Source organism: Dioscorea cayenensis, chromosome 18 (genome assembly GCF_009730915.1).
Source record: "Dioscorea cayenensis subsp. rotundata cultivar TDr96_F1 chromosome 18, TDr96_F1_v2_PseudoChromosome.rev07_lg8_w22 25.fasta, whole genome shotgun sequence".
In the NCBI taxonomy this organism is placed as follows: Eukaryota; Viridiplantae; Streptophyta; class Magnoliopsida; order Dioscoreales; family Dioscoreaceae; genus Dioscorea; species Dioscorea cayenensis.
The window spans coordinates 20,143,449-20,163,506 of NC_052488.1; the positions used below are offsets into that span (position 1 = coordinate 20,143,449).

The window sequence follows — 20,058 nt, forward strand, 5'->3', positions numbered from 1 at the left end:
GGATTTATTATGAAAATGCAAACTTTACAGGGATTTTTGAGTACTTTCCTGTATTTTTTATCTTACATCAAGATCCTGATTTAGAGAGGGTGAAAAGTGTTAAAAGTAAAAAATAAATCATTGATCATGAGGATCTATGTATGGTTTATCTAGTTTGATCATCAGTAAATAAATAAAAAATATAATAACAAATAAGGTACAATAATTGGAGCATAAGGTATATAAGTAGATTTGGTTAGGAAACGAAGAAATAAATAGTATAGTCATGTGATAGCAGTGACAATTTATTATATACAGTAAACATCTTTAAGGATTCCTCACCCACACCCCTTGTAATGTTTTTCCTTGGGTGAAATACAGGACTTTATTCATTAAATTTATCTTCTTCATTCACCTCCATAATTGGGACACTGCTGCCTTGAAAATAAAAAAAAGTACAAAAAAAAAAAACAACGGAGAAAAATAAGGAGAAAAATACAACATCATCGGAAAAACAAAACTTGTTAAAGTAATAATAAAGAAACAGAGGAGAACTTATATATGGGAGCAGGAATTATCCTAAAGACTAACAAAGGGGACGTCATCCATCCAAGCGGCACAACCAAGCAGAGGCACAAGGTGAGAGATTACTCAGTACCAATGTTAATCGTCGAGTCCTCCTGGTCGTTCACATGGGACCCTAAAAATTTTGGGCTTCTGTCACATCTTTGAGTTAAGTTCTTTACTTCAGGAATAATAATGATTAGAATTGTACACAATAATTTAGAATTAAAAATACGGTCATTTCATTTTAGTCAAATATACAATAATTTTTATTAGGTGACCCCATGTGTTTTTGAGAGAAGAGTCCAATCTATTCCTCTGATAGTCCTACAAGTCGGTGAAAAACAACAATAACTTTGAGAGATTGAATATGTGACTAAAATGGTTCCATATAGATGCCGGCGTAAGAGTCAAACCAATGGTTTTGCACAAGAAGTAATCTCATTCAAATTTCAATGGTTTATACATCATTTATAATTTTTTTTTAAAAAAAATTGAAAGGTCACACTATCATTAATTTTAAGATAAACAACATTGAATGTCTTGGCTAATTTAATACCAATTAATGAATCCCAATACATAAAAGGTCCACTTCTAACCAATGACAAGCCCTTCTCAGTGACATCTCCCTCTCTTTAAACACCTGAGACCACTTCAACTCATAACACTCCCAATCATTACAATGAAACTACTCATGCACCACTGATTACCACTCAAAACAACCTTCTCATAGCCAATCACATAAATAGTCTCTCTTCCATAAATCATTACCATGTGATCATACATTCTAATGGATTAATGTTTTACTTGATCGTATATAGGCATACATATAAACATAGTGCTAATTAACAACCAATAATTAAACACAACATAGATAATATAACATAAGACTAATTAATCAAGATGGTGTTCTAACGAGTGTATATCGCCTGTGATGCATGATACCTCGCCACCGGCGGCAAATCTTGCAAAGCAAAGCGATGATCATCTCTGCCGGAGTTCACTCTCTCCGGCTTCTCAAACTCCTGATGATCAGTATCATGAGTATGAACACTCACTGCTTTGCTGTCTGCACAGCCTGACAACAATCCAGTCTTGTGATTCTTAATAGCTTTCTTCATGGTTTCGATCTTCCGGTGATCATCGTTGGCAACGCTGGCCGTGGCCACGCTCCATTCAATGCTCGCCTCGCTCGGCTCGTACGCCGGCTCCGGGTTGAACAATGGATGAACATGAATGGAAAGGTTCAGGCTTTCAATCTCAAACAAATCAGAACTAGACTCACTATGAACATCATCATTGTCACCGCCGCCGCCGCCGCCGCCGCCGGCTGCAACAAAGCCCGCCGGAGAGCCTCGTTTCCAGCTAGAGCTGATTATTGGTTTCTCTGTAAATGGAGAGCTCAACGCTCCAATGGCTACTCCTTCTCTCTTCAAACCTAAGACAATTCTCTCAGTTAAAAATTCAGTTGCATGATTGGGAGAATGATGATGTTCTTCGTCGGCTTTTATATCATCTTTTCCGGCACAAGAGCAGCGGAAAACACCAAGGAACTTTTTGCTGCTGCTCTTCTTGAGGTGCTGATCACCGGAAGTAGATTTTCTCCGGCTATCACGGAGAAGTGTACTCCGGCTGTTCCCACTTGCTTCGGAACATGAACTTTCAGTGCCGGATCTTGACTTCAAACTTATGATATTCTTTCCTTGTTTTTTGTAAACATTTTTCTCAGTTCCAGTAGTTCTCTCAAAGGATTTCTCAGAATGATCCTCATCCATAAGACCACTGAAGTACTTTTCTGCTTGAAAGACATCAAGCTCGCCGTTTTCGTTCCTTCTTTTCCCAATGCTAACTCTCATGGTTGTAGGGGTGGGAGAGGAGTCACCAAGCTCTTTTGCAAGGCTTTCTCTGATGAGGCTTAGATAAGAAGAGAATGAGTCTTCATGGTTGTTTTTTAAGTATTTTGTTTCAAAGGTGGTAGTAGTAGGGCAAGCAAGTGTGACAGTGGCCATGAAACAATATGAAATCTTTATACTTCTTTATAGAGTTGTAGGAGGAGAAGAAGAGATAGTGTTGAGATTATATAGTGTGGAAGGAGGATGACACAAAAATAAGGAAAGAACAAAAGAGTGTATAGACAACAGCGAAGAGATAAGATTGAGATATGTCAAGAGCAAATGCTAGCTTTACGTAGTGAAAAGTTTGAAAGTTATGCATCCTTTTCTTTGCAGTTATTTTGATGGATGTTGTCTACCAATGTAATGTTATTTTCTGATACGTTTGGATGTTACTTCATGAATTTAGATAATATCATAAACCAAAACTTATTAATTGCTTTAAAAAAGAAAATTAGAATTGGTGATTGGCGTGCTCAAAAACCATAAATTAAGTTGCCAACTCTGTGCTCACATGTTAACTGACACAGAATGCAAGGAAAAAAAAACAAGTTAGGCTTCCAAATGCAAAGCATCTTGTGCATATTAATCTAATTAAGTTATTATCCTCACCAGTTGTTCTTCTTGGTTAGTGAGCATTGAAAACAAAGTAAGGACCACAAATGTGTGCACTTCTGCTTTTCAGTTGTCTCATTCCTCGGTAATGATCTATATATCCATAAATATATATACTTCTACTTACTGCTTTTACTAATTTTGAATTATGGTTGGATGATTTGCTACGTGTTTGCAAGCAAAGCCACTTGACTTGATCATTAGATGAATTGGAAGTTGGAGATCTAGACTTTAATATTTCTGGTCTCAAAGATTGTGTTATAAGGGTGGCTTGATTTTGATTCCATGTGTTTGTGGACTCTGTTGAGTTTAGTCACTGTCTTGTTCACTCATCTCTGAGAGAGGGTGTGTCCTACATGTGACCTGGAAGGCCAGAATGGTTGATTATTTTCTCCCTCAATTGTCATTTTATTTGGTCCCATTTTTGTATTAATTTTTATTGTCATATGATTGCTGGACTGTTTTGTTGACTTCTCTTTGTTATCAATGAGGGGAAACAAATTTGGAGAAAGGTTTGGTTTATTTTTTTATTTTTACAAGATGCCAAAAGATTAAAATTGGAGGACTTCATCATAACTATCAAATGACTATCAAACAAGGGCTCGATATTTTTTTTAGCTTGTTCATCAATTTAAGTTTAATGATCACAACTTCAGATGCATCTTCATCCGAGAACGAAGGGTTTGGGTTACGAGTCTGCACCTATAACTAGTAATATGTTATCATTATTGTTTCTAACTAGTCTTAAACTCGAGTCATTTTGATTGTTTTACTCTCATTTTTCACAATAAAAGCCAAGTACCACTAGACCAAATACTTTTTTTTTTTTTTTCGTGTTATTAGCTAATGATGTTTGCTTATTTTAGCTTTTTCTTTATTATTAGTACTGAAGTGTGCTATCACTTTTTATGTTTGATTTTTTTCTATTTTGTATGCTACTTCTTATCTCCTCTCACATTTATCCAATACAATTAAATGAATGTTTATTTACTGCTTTAAAAAAATATTTTTTTATTATTTTTTTAAATGAATAAACCACTATTAATAAAAAAAGTAATCATTGACTAATGAAAAATATAATAATAAAAAAATACAGACAACACACAAGAAAGCAAATACCAAATCCATTGGTGGTGGATAAATTAAAATTAAAATTAAAATTAAAATTAAAAATAATAAAAAAACCCATAGAATAAACAAATTAAACTGAAAAGAAGAGATAAGGAAGGATTACGACGAAACAATTACAATAAGAAAGACATGAGGAATCTATCCTTATTGGAGGCGTTAATGATTATTCTGTCATATTCTCTTCATCGGGATTAGATGTCATACTACTATGATCATCATATTTTTGAGAATACAGAAACTCTAAGTTGTGTTTTGCAACGCGGATTACCTTCAGCTTTACTATTGGCATTTCAAAGGTTTATTTGATTTTATCTTAAAAAATTATAAAAAATACATTGATCTCAACAGTTCTACTCATTGATATATATCATTTTAATGTTTTTTAATTGATCATATATTTCCCATTTAGTCAAAAATGGGTGGTTTAAAGTGTTTATTAAGTGAACCCTTGGTTTGTTTGTTTGTTTTTCATATCTCACTGTACTCACGTTTATTTTTAAATATAAATACTGCAAATTTAGTCATTATATATAAATAAAATTTACTTGCATTTCATTTCGCATACAATATGTACTTTTAGAATTGTATGGAGTGAGTGGAGTGAGTCGTTAAAAATACATCATTTTAAAAATAAAAAAATGAGTTGTGAATATCAACTAAAAATATGTAATTTTTTTAATTAAAGAAAAAAAAAATCTTACTTTCGTTTTTTTGTTTTTCTCAAGATTAAACCTATGAACTAAGGTAAAATATACATATTTTACAAATCATTTTAAAATAAATTTTAAAAAGATAAAGTAATTAAGTTTTGATTATTTTATCTTATTTTATTTTTATAATATAAGCAACAAACTTCGTACACGTTAAATTTTTAATTAGAAGACTTTTCATACAGTAAATTTTAAATTTTAAATAATCTGTTTAAAATAAAAAAAATCTTTGTATTTTTTACTGTTTTTTTTAAAGCAAAATGTGTAGTTTATTCATTTTTTTCGGCTTAGAAATTCAACTATGGGGAAAAACAAGCCAATAAAGAGTATCATGATCAAGTAGGAAAATGTCACGGTTGATTGGGCTGGAATGGCATGGAATGCAATTGTTTGAAGTGATTGCAATCCACAAGTGATATATAGGTATCATTTAATTGGCAGGAATGTTTGGGTAGTGATATAAAGGCAAGAAAGTGAAGTCCATGACTAGCCAGCTTTCAAAATTAAACGCTGAATGCTCTTCTCATTGAATGATTTATTCCTTGATAAATTGATAGGTTGGGGTTAACCAATCAATCCTATGCATTCCAATCCACAAGTTAGCTAATGATTTTTTTTTTTATATATTTTTAAATGTAGATAAATTAAAACACAAATTTATTGATAGCAGTGGAAGCAGTTTTTATATTATCAATTACATTAGATAAAATTGGAAGGAAATAAAAGGTAAGAACAAAATAATAGAAATACCACGAGTTTGCATTATTCCAAAGGCATGGATGACTGTTGCTAACGATCTAGCGATTCATGGAGTTAACTCTCATGCTCTCACTCTTTTTCATCAGGGTAAAGATCTCCCGCGCTAGCTCATGAAGCAAGTCCTCAAGTCTGGCATAAGTTTGTAATTTTTCTTTAATTTGTAATCTCTGTTTTTTTTTGTGTTTGTTGTTTTACTGTCTTTTTTGGCTTTGGTCTGTAATTTTTAAACTCTTGTGTAATTTCTGTTTGTTATCAATAAAATAGCTCATCGAGCTCCTCCTCCCCACAAAAAAAATAACAATAATAGAAATACCAAAATAGACAATATCAAGTACGCAAGGATCTTGCACAATCCAATCCATTGGTGGTGAAAGAACCTAAAGAGGAAGTAAAATATCAGTTTATGAAAGAGACCATTGACATTTACAAAATAATTGTCATTGTTGGATCATCCATTTCAGATTACCTCGCTGGGGATGTGATAAAACTTGAAGGAATAATCTTTATAAAGGTTTGGATCATTATGTTAAAATTGTTTGAGAAACACGAAAATATAACGGAAGTGTATATGTATTTGAATTCATTGATGTATATGATTAGATCTTATGGATCTTTTAATTGATCACAAGCATAAAAAGATGATGGAACCTAATTCAAAGAAACCCCACATCTCAATCGCTCAATCGGGGACCACACTCTAATTATGAAAAAATTTATAAGGCTAATTACAATTGACTTGAGTGTTTTGTCCCCCATAAATTTTATATATTATTATATAAATCCACATATCCAATATGGATAAGTAGGACTATATCCAAAGTTTATTAAAATCACTACAATTAAGTCATTTAAATTAACGATAGTAATATATACACACAATTATTATTGTGATTCATATAAGTTAACACTTAACATAGACTTCACGCATATATTTATTAAATCCATATATAATGTGTAACCTATGACCCAACAAACAAGACTTTAGGCAAATATGAAATTGTGCGTCATTTCATCGGATTAATTAATTAATTAAATTTTTTTTTTAGAAAAAGGAGCTGCCAAGGTAGCTATTTATTGAAGAAAAAACTTAAAAACAAAACAAAAGAAGGTTCAAAACAAACAAAACCAGAAAACTAACAACAAAAACAACAATTAAAAAATTAAAACCAGCATCCTGAGAAATCTTCATCAACCAACGAGGGCAGCTAGAGCAATTGCAATTAAATTCCAATTCATATGAATGTTATCCATTCAGTAATTGCTCAACTAAAGAGAATGTTGAAGATTAGCCCCACAGCTCCATTTGATATCCAAGCTACAGAATATAAACCATAAGACCCAGCGGTTGGTCTGTTTAGGATATAAAACCGTTTCCCCATCTAATCTAAAGGAGCAGACATCATTTATTGAACATGATCAATTGCTTTCCAGGCAATCCAAATAAAATTAGTTCTCTGGTTCTTGAAGATATTATCGCATCTGGCTTTCCAAAGGAACCGGATAGCTTCAACAATGATGGAGGCCTTGAAAAAGGAAGAATCAAATATGTGTATCTCTAACCAACATCCAGCTGTGACACCCTCAGAAAAGCAGATAGCTTGACTAGTAATAGTAGCAATTTTATTCCAAATCACTTAGGCTCGGGTACAAGTATTAAAAATGTGTTCAGCAGATTCATTCACCATACCACAAAAAACACAAGGAGAATTGGGTCTAAGATTGATGCTATTGAGATAGTCACAAGTTTTTACTTTGCCATGTAAAAGTATCCAAATTAAGAATTTGGCCCTGGGAGGGAGTCATCCAACCACACCAATTCTCCTAGCCAGAAGTCTGCCATTGAAATGGTTATAGACAATAGCATTAATAGAATTATTATTAGTCTTAGAAAACCAAACCCATTGCGGAGGATTCCAATGAGTAATGTTTCCATGACTCAAAACAGGAGGCAAGTTAGCATTTTCCCCAAAAACATTTGAAAACTTCTGAGAGTCCCAATCATTATTACGAGTGAAAATCAGCCACCAGTAAATTTTCAAAATTCGAGGTGCATATTAAGAAATGTTGGCTTAAAGGTAATCAAAATCTCGAAACACCAAGGCTCATAAAGAAAGGAAACCATAGAAGGATTAATAGAATGCATCCATATACATGATTTGATATTCCACAGGTTAATCATCTACAAATCCCTATATATAACCAAGAACAATTAGAAGGGATGTGCATATTCCACAGGTTAATCATCCCATGTCTATATAAGCAAATTAACCCAGAGAACATCTTTGCTATTCAAGTAATTCAAAACATTTTTAAACATCAAAGAAATTTTAGCCACTCGAATGTTCCAAATACCCATTCTCCCATCAACTTTATTAAGCATAGTATTCTGCCCGCTAACTAATTGGATATCGCTATTATTGCTATAATTAACCCACAAGAATTTTCTAGCACCAGCTGAAATTTTATCTTGGATATTGTCTGGAACAAGATAGACAGATAAATAGTAAACATGCATGCCTATAAGGGAACTGTTAATCATCACAACTTTTTCCGGTTTAGATAGTTTTTAACATTCCCAACCTCCCATAGTTTTGTTGATTTTATCAACCATGAATTGAAAACATGAAACAACTAGTTTTTTGTGAGTGATGAGGATGCCCAAATAGGTAAATGAATAGGTGCCAATGTTAATGTTTAAAATAGCAGAAATGCTATTGATAACCCTCCTGTTATACCAGTGAGGCAAATACAAATAAGACTTTGAAAGATTTGGGGTTTGGCCAGTCAAGAAGGCATAGAGATCAAGGCAAAGTTTGACATTTTATCAGGATTGATGGACGAGTCCGTTACATCCGGGGCTTTAGAAGAAGGTTCAAGAATTACATTAACAATTAAAATACTATGTATGCATTTTTAATAGTACACTCTTATCTCTTATCACATGTTTCTTTTTTTTAATTATACTGTTTTTATAATATTTGTTTTGTTAAAAATTTTTATTTTCAATAAAAAAACATTTTGACTGAGGAGGAACTAATGCATCAACTGTTCATCGATTTGTACATGGACTATATATAATTTGGTCTTTGTTTGGATATTTTATCAGTCCTATTTTTTATTTTTCCCCCCTTATTATTATTTGTAATGAATATAGTTTATTAACTTTTAAATAAAAAAACAACCAATTTAATTATATATGCTTAATTTATTATAATTATGCAATCACAAAATCATAATTATCTAAAGAATAATCAAGCTTGCCTTTTTACTTTAAATAAAAAGATAGTTATTAAATTCTCTAAAAAAAAAGCTATTTTAAAATTATTATAATATATATAATTCACCAAAAAAAAATACAAAATAATAATAATAATAATAATAATAATAATAATAATAATGGGCTTTGGGATGCAATGGGCCCGGTGGAAGTTGGAAAAAGGGCCATGAGAAAAATTATAACCCGCCACTTGGAAACGAAACTTCCCGCCAAATACTCCCGCTTCAAATGTCTTCTTTAGAGATCTGAAACCCAAACTCTCCTCTTCCTCTCTACCCTCATGGACATCTCCTCCATCGCCGCCAAGCTCAGTCTCTCTGACTCCAAGCTTCTCATCCGAAAGGCCTCCGAGCTCCGACGTCTCTCCGACATCCAATTCGATTCCTCCGTCATGGGCGTTGTAAGCCTCTCACTACTTTTAATTTCCTATCCTTCTTTTCATGTGCTATGATTTCGATCCTGATGTTTGATTGGCTTTTGTATTTGATTGTTTTCCAATAGGGGGAGGTCTGCAAGGCTGTAATTTGCTTGGATATCGCCGCTTCAAGGTTTGAATTTGGGTGTTTTTCTTTTGTGTTTTAGTTTGATTGGGGATCTAAGATCTGAGTTTTGGTTGTTGGGGTTTTTTAGATTGCAGGTGTTGATTGATCGGCAGAGTGCGATAAAGATGAGTGGGTTGTCGGAGAAGGCTTATATTAGATCGTATAATGTGATGCAGAACGGGCTTGGTGTCAAGTGGGTTTTGATTGCTTGCTTTTCTTTTTGATTTCTGCATGTTTTTTCTCTTTTTTATTTTTTCTCCTGGGTTTTGATGAAATCTAAAAGAGTTTTGATTGTGCTGTGATTGAAGGACGAGTTTGGATGTTAGGGAGCTTGGGATTCAGTTTGGTTGCGTGAGGCTTATCCCTTTTGTGCAAAAGGGGTTATCTTTGTAAGATCTCTTGTTGTTATCTTCTTTGACGTTATGATGCCATTTTTAAATGTGTAGATTCTAGAGAATTGATATACCACTGGAATTTTCTTCAACTATGTTTCATCTGTCCACTAGAAGTGCAAATATTTCATTTTTATTTTGAAAATCATGCCGTGATATGTTGATTTGACTATTATTCTTTCAAGTGGTTGCCCAAATTTCTAAGAAAGAAAAGAAAAGTCTGTTGTTTCAAATTTTCTCCTGGCAAGATTTCTTATCTGTTGAACACTTGGTTTTCTCTTCAGGGAGATCTGAGTAGCACAACTGTTGTTTGATGAAATTTCCTAATCAATATCTTTCATTAAAGGTTGAAACAGTAGTTTATTCTTGTCTTTGGAGTAAAATAACGAGTTAGTTGATGCCATTTGTTGTTTTATGAATTGGGTTTCTTACTTTTATAAGAACAGGTTTTGGACTAAATGAAAGTAAGTGCTGTGTCTATTTCTAGCAACTAGTATCAGAGTGCTGAATCTTATCCTTGGACACTCAATGGGACTTTTTGTACTGACTTTTTTCTGAGATGATGTTTTGATTGTGTTTTCTTGACGTTAATGATCTGTCTTCAAGCAATTTGCAAATGTGCTTAAAACTACTGCACAATGTTTTTTATGTTCAGTTACAAGGAACGTTTTCTTGCTGAACTGCCAGCTTCTCGTCGAGCAAACACTGACTTTAATCGGCCAGTATTTACTGCTGTTGCTTTCTATTTATGCGCAAAGAAACACAAGGTGCCCCGGATAGTCCTTTTGTTTTGGTTTCATTTGATGATCATCTTTATGTTTTGCCTAAGCAGTTTGCTATGTTTCTCACAGCTAAAAATAGACAAATTGAAGTTGATTGAACTCTGTGGGACATCTGAATCAGAATTCTCATCTGTATGGACCAAACTTCAATTTTTTGAAAAATTGTTATTTTTATTAATTTATTTTTTCGTGAGGTGCAATCTGCTGAATCCTATAGCTTATGTGTTTGATGATGAGATACTACTGCTACAGGTATCATCTTCTATGAAAGATTTGTGCTTTGATGTTTTTGGGATTTCAAATGAAAAGAAGGATCCAAGGTCTGTTAAAGGACATCGAGGTACTTGGATCATTCTTTTATAATAAGTTAGTAGCTTATGGATTCTGCCTAAAATTCATGTCAAAGGTTGTTATGTTGCAATGCAAGCTCTTCATTGAAACTGGAATTGTTCTATGCTTCTACATCATTGGAATGAGTTTTTCTCTTGTTTAAATCTGAATACTCCTGACAATGAAAATACAGATTTGTTGGATGCACTACCTGGCAAAAGGAGGCGCCAGAATGATGAAGATGCTTCTGAAGATGATAATGATGAGGTAACCTAACTATGCATCTGTACCTTAAATTTTTCTATCCTTCCTCAGGATTTCTATGTTTTCCCACTAGAGATTCATAGTTCATTTTTCCAATCATGAATTCTGGTTTATTGCATGTTTAGTTCACTATCAACCTTTTTTTTAAAGATGTTGTGTTCCATAATTTAAAGATTGTTTGGAATAGTATTGTGTTTTCAATTTTTTTAACGTGTATGAGATTTAATGGTGTGTCACCACACATTTTTCCGCAAATGATCTTTATGAGTTATGAAAAAAGATAACAAGTAGCTAGCTGACATACAATTGATTAATTCACTACACAATCATGGATAATATTAGGAAGGCTAACCCAACTTGTTCAGAAGTCACTGATGCTCAAATGATGGATGAACTGCAATCTGCAATGGTCTTCTAGCTAATCTAACATTGCTCTTTCTTGTGACATTTTTGGATGCTTAAATTAAACATGTTATTTTGATAAAGATGTGTCATCTTGATATCTGAAAACCATTGTTGCTTAATTCATGAATATCAAAACAATAAAGATCCTTCTGTCGCCCAGTGTATATTTAAAACTATCAGTTTCCAACACCATTTCTGATGCTCGGCATTGGATCTTTGCAGCTTCCAAGCTACAAAAGGCACAAGAAAGCTGAGAAGCATGCATATGAGGATTGGAAGACCACCGTCATTTCTTCAAACAAACAAAGCGATGAAAAGGGTATTTCCTTCATCATCCTTCACAATTCTAACAATATTCCTTTTTCGAGGATCTTCATCTGTTGTATTGTTCATTTCCTAACAGTTTCAGTTAAGAGAAAGAAGCAAACTAAGCTGAACTTTGGGCCAAAATCACCAAAAACAATCACGTTAGAGGCTTCATAAGTCTCAAAGTTTATATTTGAATTTTTTTCTTTTTAGCTGGTGTAACTGGAGAAAGCTTCATTTTGGGCTAATAGGATTAAAAATTCTGGAAAGTTACCTTGTTAATTTATATGGTCATATACTGTAATTGATTTACAGTTCAATTAAAAGTTTTGAAAGCCAAGGTTGGAACAGAATGGATTATTGGGTGTTTATCTATAGTTATTATTTTTACAGACTCATGAATAAAAACCTCAAATGAGATTGCTGAACTAGTTATGCAGAAACATTCATAGCATATAGATGAGTTAAAAAGAAAAATCTCACTTATAATTGTGCAAATTAAATGCAAAGAAAACTTATTACTGTAAATAACTAGTCAAAGAGTTTTTCTTGAAAAAGAAAAGTCAAAGAGAGAGTAATCTCTCTTTGAAAATTGGGAGTTATTCCAATGAGGATAACTTAAACCTATCTGAATTATAAGTAGTTTACAAATATAATTTTATTCAAAATTAAGTTGGTATATTGGAGATAAATAATTCTCTCTTAAAGAGAGTTATTTCTCAAAACCCATTCCAAATGATTCCTAAACGGCTTCTTTAGTTTTTAGGTCATTTTTTCTTCCTAATTAATTGGCAACAAGAAAAATAAAAAGACACTAATTTTCTTTTAAGATTCTTAAATATTTAGCTACATAATCGATAAAAAGGTATATTCAAAAATCAAATTATAAAATATTAAAATTATAATTATTTCTTGCACAAATTAAAGACTTTGCATTTCAGAGATTTTAAGTTGTTATTTATGAAAACTATAAAATGTCAATGCAGAAATACTTCTTTCAACCAATGGACTTATAGCCTAGCTGTATCTTGGGTCTCCTCATTTGGGAGAGATGCGAGTTCGATTCCTTTGACCGTGTTCCTCATTATCCCGCCCGCATACGCCGTTTGTTGCCCTACCTCAAAAAAAAAAAAAGAAAAAGAAAAAAAAACTTCTTCCAATGAATTTGAATTATAAAGAAATCAAAATATAAATTCAAATAGAAGAAAATATTAGAAAAAATTCTTATAATCTACATTTGACGAAAGAGAGACGAGTCTTTAATTAGATGGAAAGAGTCAAATTTGTGAAAATTAAAAAAAAAACTAAAATTAGAATAAATAACTGATGTGCGTAGGTTAAAAATTGAAGGCAGTGGTTTCTAAATCTTATTAAAAATTACTCTTAATTATTGTGTTTTAGTGTTATGATAACATTTTCCAAAAAAATTAGAAAACACTTGCTTCAATTTTTTTTTTAATGAAAACATATGATTTGTTGGCATAAATAAAAAAAAACACTTGTTTTGTAGTAAAATATAAAATTGGCTTGTGCATGTCCCTGTTTAACCACATAAAAAAAAAGAGTCATGCTATTTGAACCGAAAACATTTCACGAAAACCGGGCACGAATGACGTGGTTGCCTTACGTGGCATCCACATCACTTTATTTTTTATTCTCCTCTATATATTGCATTTCCATTGTCTTCTTCTCCATCTCTTTCTCACAACTCTCGTCTACATTGTTTTTTTCATCCGCTTTTCACTGACGACCAACCGCTCCTTTCATCATTATTTATTGCTATTCACTCTCTTTCTCTTTTTCTCTCACCATCGATGGGATGCATCATGAGCTCAAGCACTCTCGAAGCTCATGGAGGGGGAGCAGGGAATCTCGGCACCATCCAAGCTTCCCCACATGGAGACGAAGCCAAATACAGGAGAAGAATGACGTGGACTCTTGCCCTCTTGTCCTCGTCTGCTACCATTGTGCGGCTGTGGTGGCGTGGTGGAGTTGTAGAGGATGAGCAGAGTAAGGATGGTGGTTGTGGCTCTAAGAACAATCACTCGTGGTTGCTCACTGAGGTTCACGCCGACTCATTGAACTCGTCGTTCAAGTTCAGTTTCGGTGGCCAGGCGGAGGTGATGGTGGTGCTGCTTTTGGTGAGCCCGGAGTGCGGTGGAGTTGAGGATGAGGGTGCGAGGGTGGAGTTGGTGGAACAGTGTATCTCACGATTGCCGGGTTGCTGGCAGGGTTCTGTTTCTCCAAGATCCATGCAGCCACTCATGATTTCTCTAGAGGCATCAGTATCTTCTTTGTCTCTCACTCTTTTTTCTTGACTTCAAGCTCTTTTGATTGATTGCTGATGCTGGTGGGAGTGATGGCAGGGAGGGAGTTGGGGAGAAGGGCGCTGAGCAGTGTGTGCAGAGGAAGGATTGGCATGAGGGCAGTGGCGATCAAGAGAGTGGACGCGAGGGGGAAAGAGAGCAGTAGGGCCTTTTGCCGAGAGCTGATAATCACCAACCAGTGTATTGTGTCATCCAAATGAAGGGGCAAAGAGATGAAGAGAAACAGAAGGCACTAGAAAAGAGAGAGAGAAGTGATGTAAGTGGAAGTAATGTGGATGCCACCTAAGACATCCATGTCATCCGAATTGTCGTGAAGTCTTTTCGGTTCAAATAGCTTTACTCAAAAAAAAAAAAAATGCCAAACCTAACCTAAGTTATAAACAATGTCTTATAATTTCCGACAATAATATATATGTATTTTTAAAATATAAAAAATTAAAGGTTCTAAACGGATGTTGAGAGGCAATGCGGATCTCTGAAATAAACCCGACCCGTTTAGTTCCTTGCGGCTAGGGTTTGGCCTATATAAAAGCCAAAGCAAAGCCAAGGTTTTGAACAACTGCTTCGCCTCCGCGCATCAGAGGGACCTCTATTTGTTCTCCTCTCTCGCGGCGCAGCGGTGCCGGTGCGGCGGCGGGAAGGGCGTCGCCATGGTTCACGTCAGCTTCTACAGAAACTGTAAGCTTTCTCTGATAACCTTCACACTCATACTCCTTGTTACGCTGTTCTCTGATCTCGTTTCTCGATCAAGGTTCATTTGATCTCTGTTATCAGTATTTCCAATTGTGTTTTCATCAATGCGATCAGCTACGATCGTTTTTCGCTTTGATTTTGATGTATTTTATGGATTTTTTTGGGGGTGTTTATTAGTTTTGAAGTTCTGATTTGCCTTTTCCGTTTAGAAAGTTAGCAAATTTACTGTGAAATCAAGCTTCACAGATCTTTTCTTTGGTTCCATCCGTGTGTTTTATTTTGTCATTGTCAAGAATCAAAAAGCTAATCAGTGATTTGGTTTTTTCTTGGGAAGGTCTGATCTTATTGTCTCTTTTAGATCCATTTTGTTGACGAATGTGATGAACAATGTGTTCTGTTTACAGATGGGAAGACCTTCAAGAAGCCCCGAAGGCCATACGAGAAGGAGCGGCTTGATGCTGAACTGAAGCTTGTGGGAGAATATGGACTGCGGAACAAGCGTGAGCTTTGGAGAGTCCAGTATGCTCTGAGCAGGATCCGGAATGCTGCAAGGGAGCTGCTGACCCTTGATGAAAAGAATCCCCGTCGGATTTTTGAAGGCGAGGCTCTGCTTCGCAGGATGAACCGCTATGGCCTTCTTGATGAGACTCAATCCAAGCTGGATTATGTTCTTGCCCTTACTGTTGAGAACTTTCTTGAGAGGAGGCTCCAGACTTTGGTATTCAAATCTGGAATGGCCAAGTCAATCCATCACGCCAGGGTGCTTATCAGACAGCGCCACATCAGGTATATTCCTTGCCTTTCTTCTTAATTCCTTTAATTATTTTTTTGCATATTATTATACTTATGGCTGTGCTCTCTGTTCACTGATCATGTGGTTGTGAGGAGGATGTTAATGCTTTTTGTATGTTATGAGTTATGATGTAGTGCTCTGAGTGAATTCTTTTAAATGATCCTTTACTTTGGTAAGTACTTGTTTTGTTATTTTGTGATTTTCAAGCATTATCATTGCATGGTAGATTAACTGGTCTAGTGATGCTTAAGTGGCTGGGATAGGTATTTGGTTATTGATCTGTTGTTCAGTTCTGTAGTATGCTAATTGTACATTATTAGGAAGGTATATGAAACACAAAAATAGTTCATTGTTTGTATGACTGCTCATATTTTCTTTGCTAGGCTTGTTTGACTTGCTAAGTACGTTTCTGCAAGAGTAATTAGTTTATAGTTCTTAGTTTGCAAGGTCTAAGTCTATGTCTAAAAGCTTCCCCTTAGATATGTCTGGAATTTCAGTTTGAAGTTTCCACCTGTTGCCATTTTTATACTTGGCTGTGCTGCCTTTTTTTTTTTCTTCTTTTGTTGCTGAGTCTTGAGAGGTTGAATTGTGTGATTTTTTTTTTTCTGTTCTATTGTTAAAACGAGAAATGTTTCAATGATATCAGGAAATGAACATGCTAACTCGTTGGGTTTAATAGTCTTGTGCATTTTGAAATTTTGTTTGATGGAGTTCTGTAACATAACCCTTTCTGTTTTGCCAACTGACTTTTGCTGGTGTTTATTAGCTATTTTGTTTTCAGTGTGTAGGAAATTACTAGGGATGTTTAAAAAAGGCTTCATTGTTTTCAGTCAAGTACACCTTTACACCCTGTCTTGTAGAGTTAAAATTAAGGATGTTGAAGTTGAGACCAGGATTGATTCTGTTAAATCAAGGTCCTCATGAGAGTGATTGCTAGGCAGCATCTATAACATTGCACCTCGTCAATACTAAAGTTGGACTTAAGTGTTATGTTTTTGAGTGTTTGGCTGATATGCATATATTGTTTATCTACTATTGATCTCTTGTTGCAAAATGTTATTGACCTATCAAATTCAATTAACTTCTCTATAATGTGATATTTAATAGGAATTGTATCTATGATATTTGCTATAACTAAGCTGGTAATCTTAATATGCAAATATCCATGATATTTTCTATAATTAAGTTGGTTATTTGAACATGCAAAAAGATTAATATAAACTAGTGTAATTAAAAGCGCTAGGTGGCCTTAAGGCGCTATGACTTTTTATTGCCTGAGACGGGAGGCGCCACGAAAGGCTCGAGCTAAGTAAAGCAATAGTTAATAAATAAATTATATATATGTATCTATGTATGTATATAATTTTTGGAATAATTTAAGTCGGGCAAAGCAAAACATAAAGTCAAACAAAGCATAACATGAAGTCAAGCAAAACACTTAGAATCTAGAACTACTCGGGTTTTAGAGTGCAAATTCTATTTTCGTAAGTCATCTAATTCTGCAATATCATCATCCTAATCATCTAAACTAGCTTTTAACTCTATCACTAGATTTAGAGTGCAATTTTTGTTGGCGTTTCAATTTTTTCTAATTAATTAGTTAATCCCTTAATTTTCTCATTATTTTTTAAAAAAATAGCAATTGCACATTTAAATCACTTAGTTTTTCTCTACTAAATTTATTTCATTCGTTATCAGTAAATGCGTCTTTAAAATAACCTAGTTTTCTCCCAAAATTTATTTTCCTCTTTATTAGTAGGTGTGTCTTTCTAAAATCAGTTAGTTTTTCTCCACAAAATTTATTCTCCCTTATTTGTAGATGTCTTTTTATAATTATCTAGTTTTTCTCCCCTAAATTTATTTTCTTCTTTATTAGTAAGTGTGTCTTTTTAAAATTCCAATTAACACTAATTGAAATCATTAAATATAGGGATGATAGAAAAAATAAAAATAAAAAAAATAAGAAGATAGGCGTGTTTTTTTTAATGCCTGTCACCCAACAAAAAAAAATGCTTCCTGGGCTCGCCTCATTAAAGGCATCTCACTCTAAGAGTGTTAAGGCGCTAGGGTTTCTCCTTGTCTGAACTTCTTTCTTGCTTTTAATAACATTGATATAAACTGATTTTTTTTTTAATTTTAGTTTTATTTTTTGTCTTGCTGTCTAAAATTCTCAAAATACTTTAATTTTGTCATTGGATCATCATGTATAAATAAGTATTTTTTTGAACATCCCATCCTTTATATTTAGTGTTTGTGTCGCCCTTTCTGGCCTTTGAAATCTGTGAAATATGTGTTCAAGCTGTTGGTCCGTCATTAATTTATAAATCCAAACTTTCCATATGTAACTGCCACACTGCTTTACGGAAAGGCGTTCTGATGAACTATATTCAACCTGGGAGTTGTCAGACTTTTTGAACTCAATTATTTTAAAAGGTGTGCCGTCATTATCTAGCATTGGGCATAATGAGGAAATTAAATTTTTACATTTTGTGAGGCCCAAAGGTCGGTGATCTTCCTTTAAGTCCTTTTCATTCTGAATGCCCAATTATGTAAGAAAAGTTAGAATACTTGCATCCTTTGTTTTAATAATTTGTGTCCATGTCAAAAGGCAATCAGCTTTGATAATTTTAGACTGTTACAGCTTTTTTGTTTAAGAATGTTATGAAATACTATAAATTGAATTCTGAAACTTATTTTGACAATGATTATATATTTATATATATATATATATATCTATGAGGGTCAGTCTTCTACAAATGTATGTAGATAAGAATTCTACGAACATTTGTATATCAACTATTGGATTTGAATTCAATGACTGAACATTAATGAATGATGTAAACAGTATGATAAATAGTATAAATAGTGTTATGAATAATGCTGTGTGATAAACAATACAAAATAGTGGGATGCACAGTTCTCATTTCACAACTGTTCCAGCATCTCAATAGTGATTCTTCAACTATGGCCGGCCAACCAGATTTTCATCCTTTGAATTTTTTTTTTAAAATCAATGAACCTACTATTTTTGAACCCGCGGTATAACCTGCAGTCACCTTTTCTTGCTACTGTTGAGCATCCTTGCTCTTCTCTTTTTTTTCTTTTTTCTTTTTTCTCTTACTTTTTGTTTTGTGCAGATGCTCTGTGGACAATGCTCTGCAAACGTCTGCAGAACATATTGCATATATATATGTATTTTTTCCGTATCGAGTAGATTTTAGGGTTGTTTCTGCCAATTCAAGCTTCTTGATTATTAATTGATAGTTCTGAAGCATCACAGTGGTTGAAATTTTGTGTAGAAATTTTGATTCTAGTCAATTGTAGTGTTCTGGCCAGACAACCTTTTTGGTGTTTGACTGCATGTTATAGTAATAAACCGCTGAAAACTGAGCACACTTTAAATTCATGTGCACACCTCACACTGAAATAGTAGAGTTCACATGGTTGCGCATATGTGAATGTTCATAGGCATTGTTTCGGCCATTAATTAGCTTTTGAGTTAGGTGTCTTCTCTTGTGTCTAAAGAATTGCTGTTAAAGTTGTACTAGACAGTGTATTTTTGCTTCATATTCACATTACACATACAGTACATGTACGGTGCCAATGGATGGTTTAAATTTTTACTTAATCTTGAGGTCTATAATTCTGTCTTGAGTCTAATGGAGGTTGAATTTTTCTCAGGGTTGGAAGGCAAGTGGTAAACATACCATCATTCATGGTGAGAGTCGAATCAGCCAAGCACATTGACTTCTCCCTCACTAGTCCCCTTGGCCAGGGCCGGCCTGGAAGAGTGAAGCGAAAGAATTTGAAGGCGGCCTCGAAGAAGGCTGCCGGAGGAGATGGTGAAGAGGAAGATGAGGAATGAGCCATTACTGAAATATTGTAGTAGTTGAAAGCTGTCTTTACTGTGTTCTTCTCAGTTTGAGTTTTCTTCTTCTTCCCTTATTTGAACTCATTTATTTGGTTTTTAGATCATAGTGCTTATTTTTCATGACAAACTGAATCCCAACTGTTTTGTTCCTTGGTGTTCCTTATAAAATGTAGAGGTATCTTGCCTTGACTATGTCTTAATCAAGTGCATTTTTAAATCAAGTACATTTTCAAATTGAATTGTATCTTTCATTGTTATGCTTTTTTTCACTGAGATATAAAGGTAACAAAACTAATAAATCCAAACTCATGAGTTTGTCATGAACTTTTTATTTTTTTGACTTCTTTCTTTGTCTGCATCTCATAAACAGATACAACTCTATATATATATATATATATTTCCAATATCTTTCTAGGTTGCTCTCAT

General features: G+C 34.0%; 3 protein-coding genes and 1 non-coding gene across 4 annotated transcripts; 3 read left to right on the forward strand and 1 right to left on the reverse strand.

Annotated features, from left to right (window-relative positions):
- Nucleotides 1-1,121: 1,121 nt before the first annotated feature.
- LOC120282467 (protein PHYTOCHROME KINASE SUBSTRATE 1-like) lies at nt 1,122-2,671 on the reverse strand. The gene has a single exon (XM_039289288.1). It carries the CDS (start codon nt 2,550-2,552, stop codon nt 1,455-1,457), a length of 1,098 nt encoding a protein of 365 aa, XP_039145222.1. The 5' UTR covers nt 2,553-2,671; the 3' UTR covers nt 1,122-1,454.
- A 6,505-nt stretch (nt 2,672-9,176) lies between these two features.
- LOC120282476 (origin of replication complex subunit 6) lies at nt 9,177-12,305 on the forward strand. Its single transcript, XM_039289302.1, has 10 exons — nt 9,177-9,327; nt 9,429-9,475; nt 9,558-9,662; nt 9,778-9,858; nt 10,517-10,628; nt 10,713-10,775; nt 10,896-10,983; nt 11,167-11,240; nt 11,865-11,961; nt 12,046-12,305. The coding sequence occupies exons 1-10, from the start codon at nt 9,208-9,210 to the stop codon at nt 12,123-12,125; spliced, it is 867 nt and encodes a 288-aa protein (XP_039145236.1). The 5' UTR covers nt 9,177-9,207; the 3' UTR covers nt 12,126-12,305.
- A 2,528-nt stretch (nt 12,306-14,833) lies between these two features.
- Nucleotides 14,834-19,871, forward strand: LOC120282716 (40S ribosomal protein S9-2). The gene is made up of 3 exons (XM_039289568.1): nt 14,834-14,953; nt 15,373-15,754; nt 19,443-19,871. Exons 1-3 carry the CDS (start codon nt 14,926-14,928, stop codon nt 19,624-19,626), a joined length of 594 nt encoding a protein of 197 aa, XP_039145502.1. The 5' UTR covers nt 14,834-14,925; the 3' UTR covers nt 19,627-19,871.
- On the forward strand, nt 18,216-18,305 carry LOC120283195. The gene has a single exon (XR_005543191.1). It is a non-coding gene; the product is annotated as a small nucleolar RNA Z162 (small nucleolar RNA).
- Nucleotides 19,872-20,058: the final 187 nt, after the last annotated feature.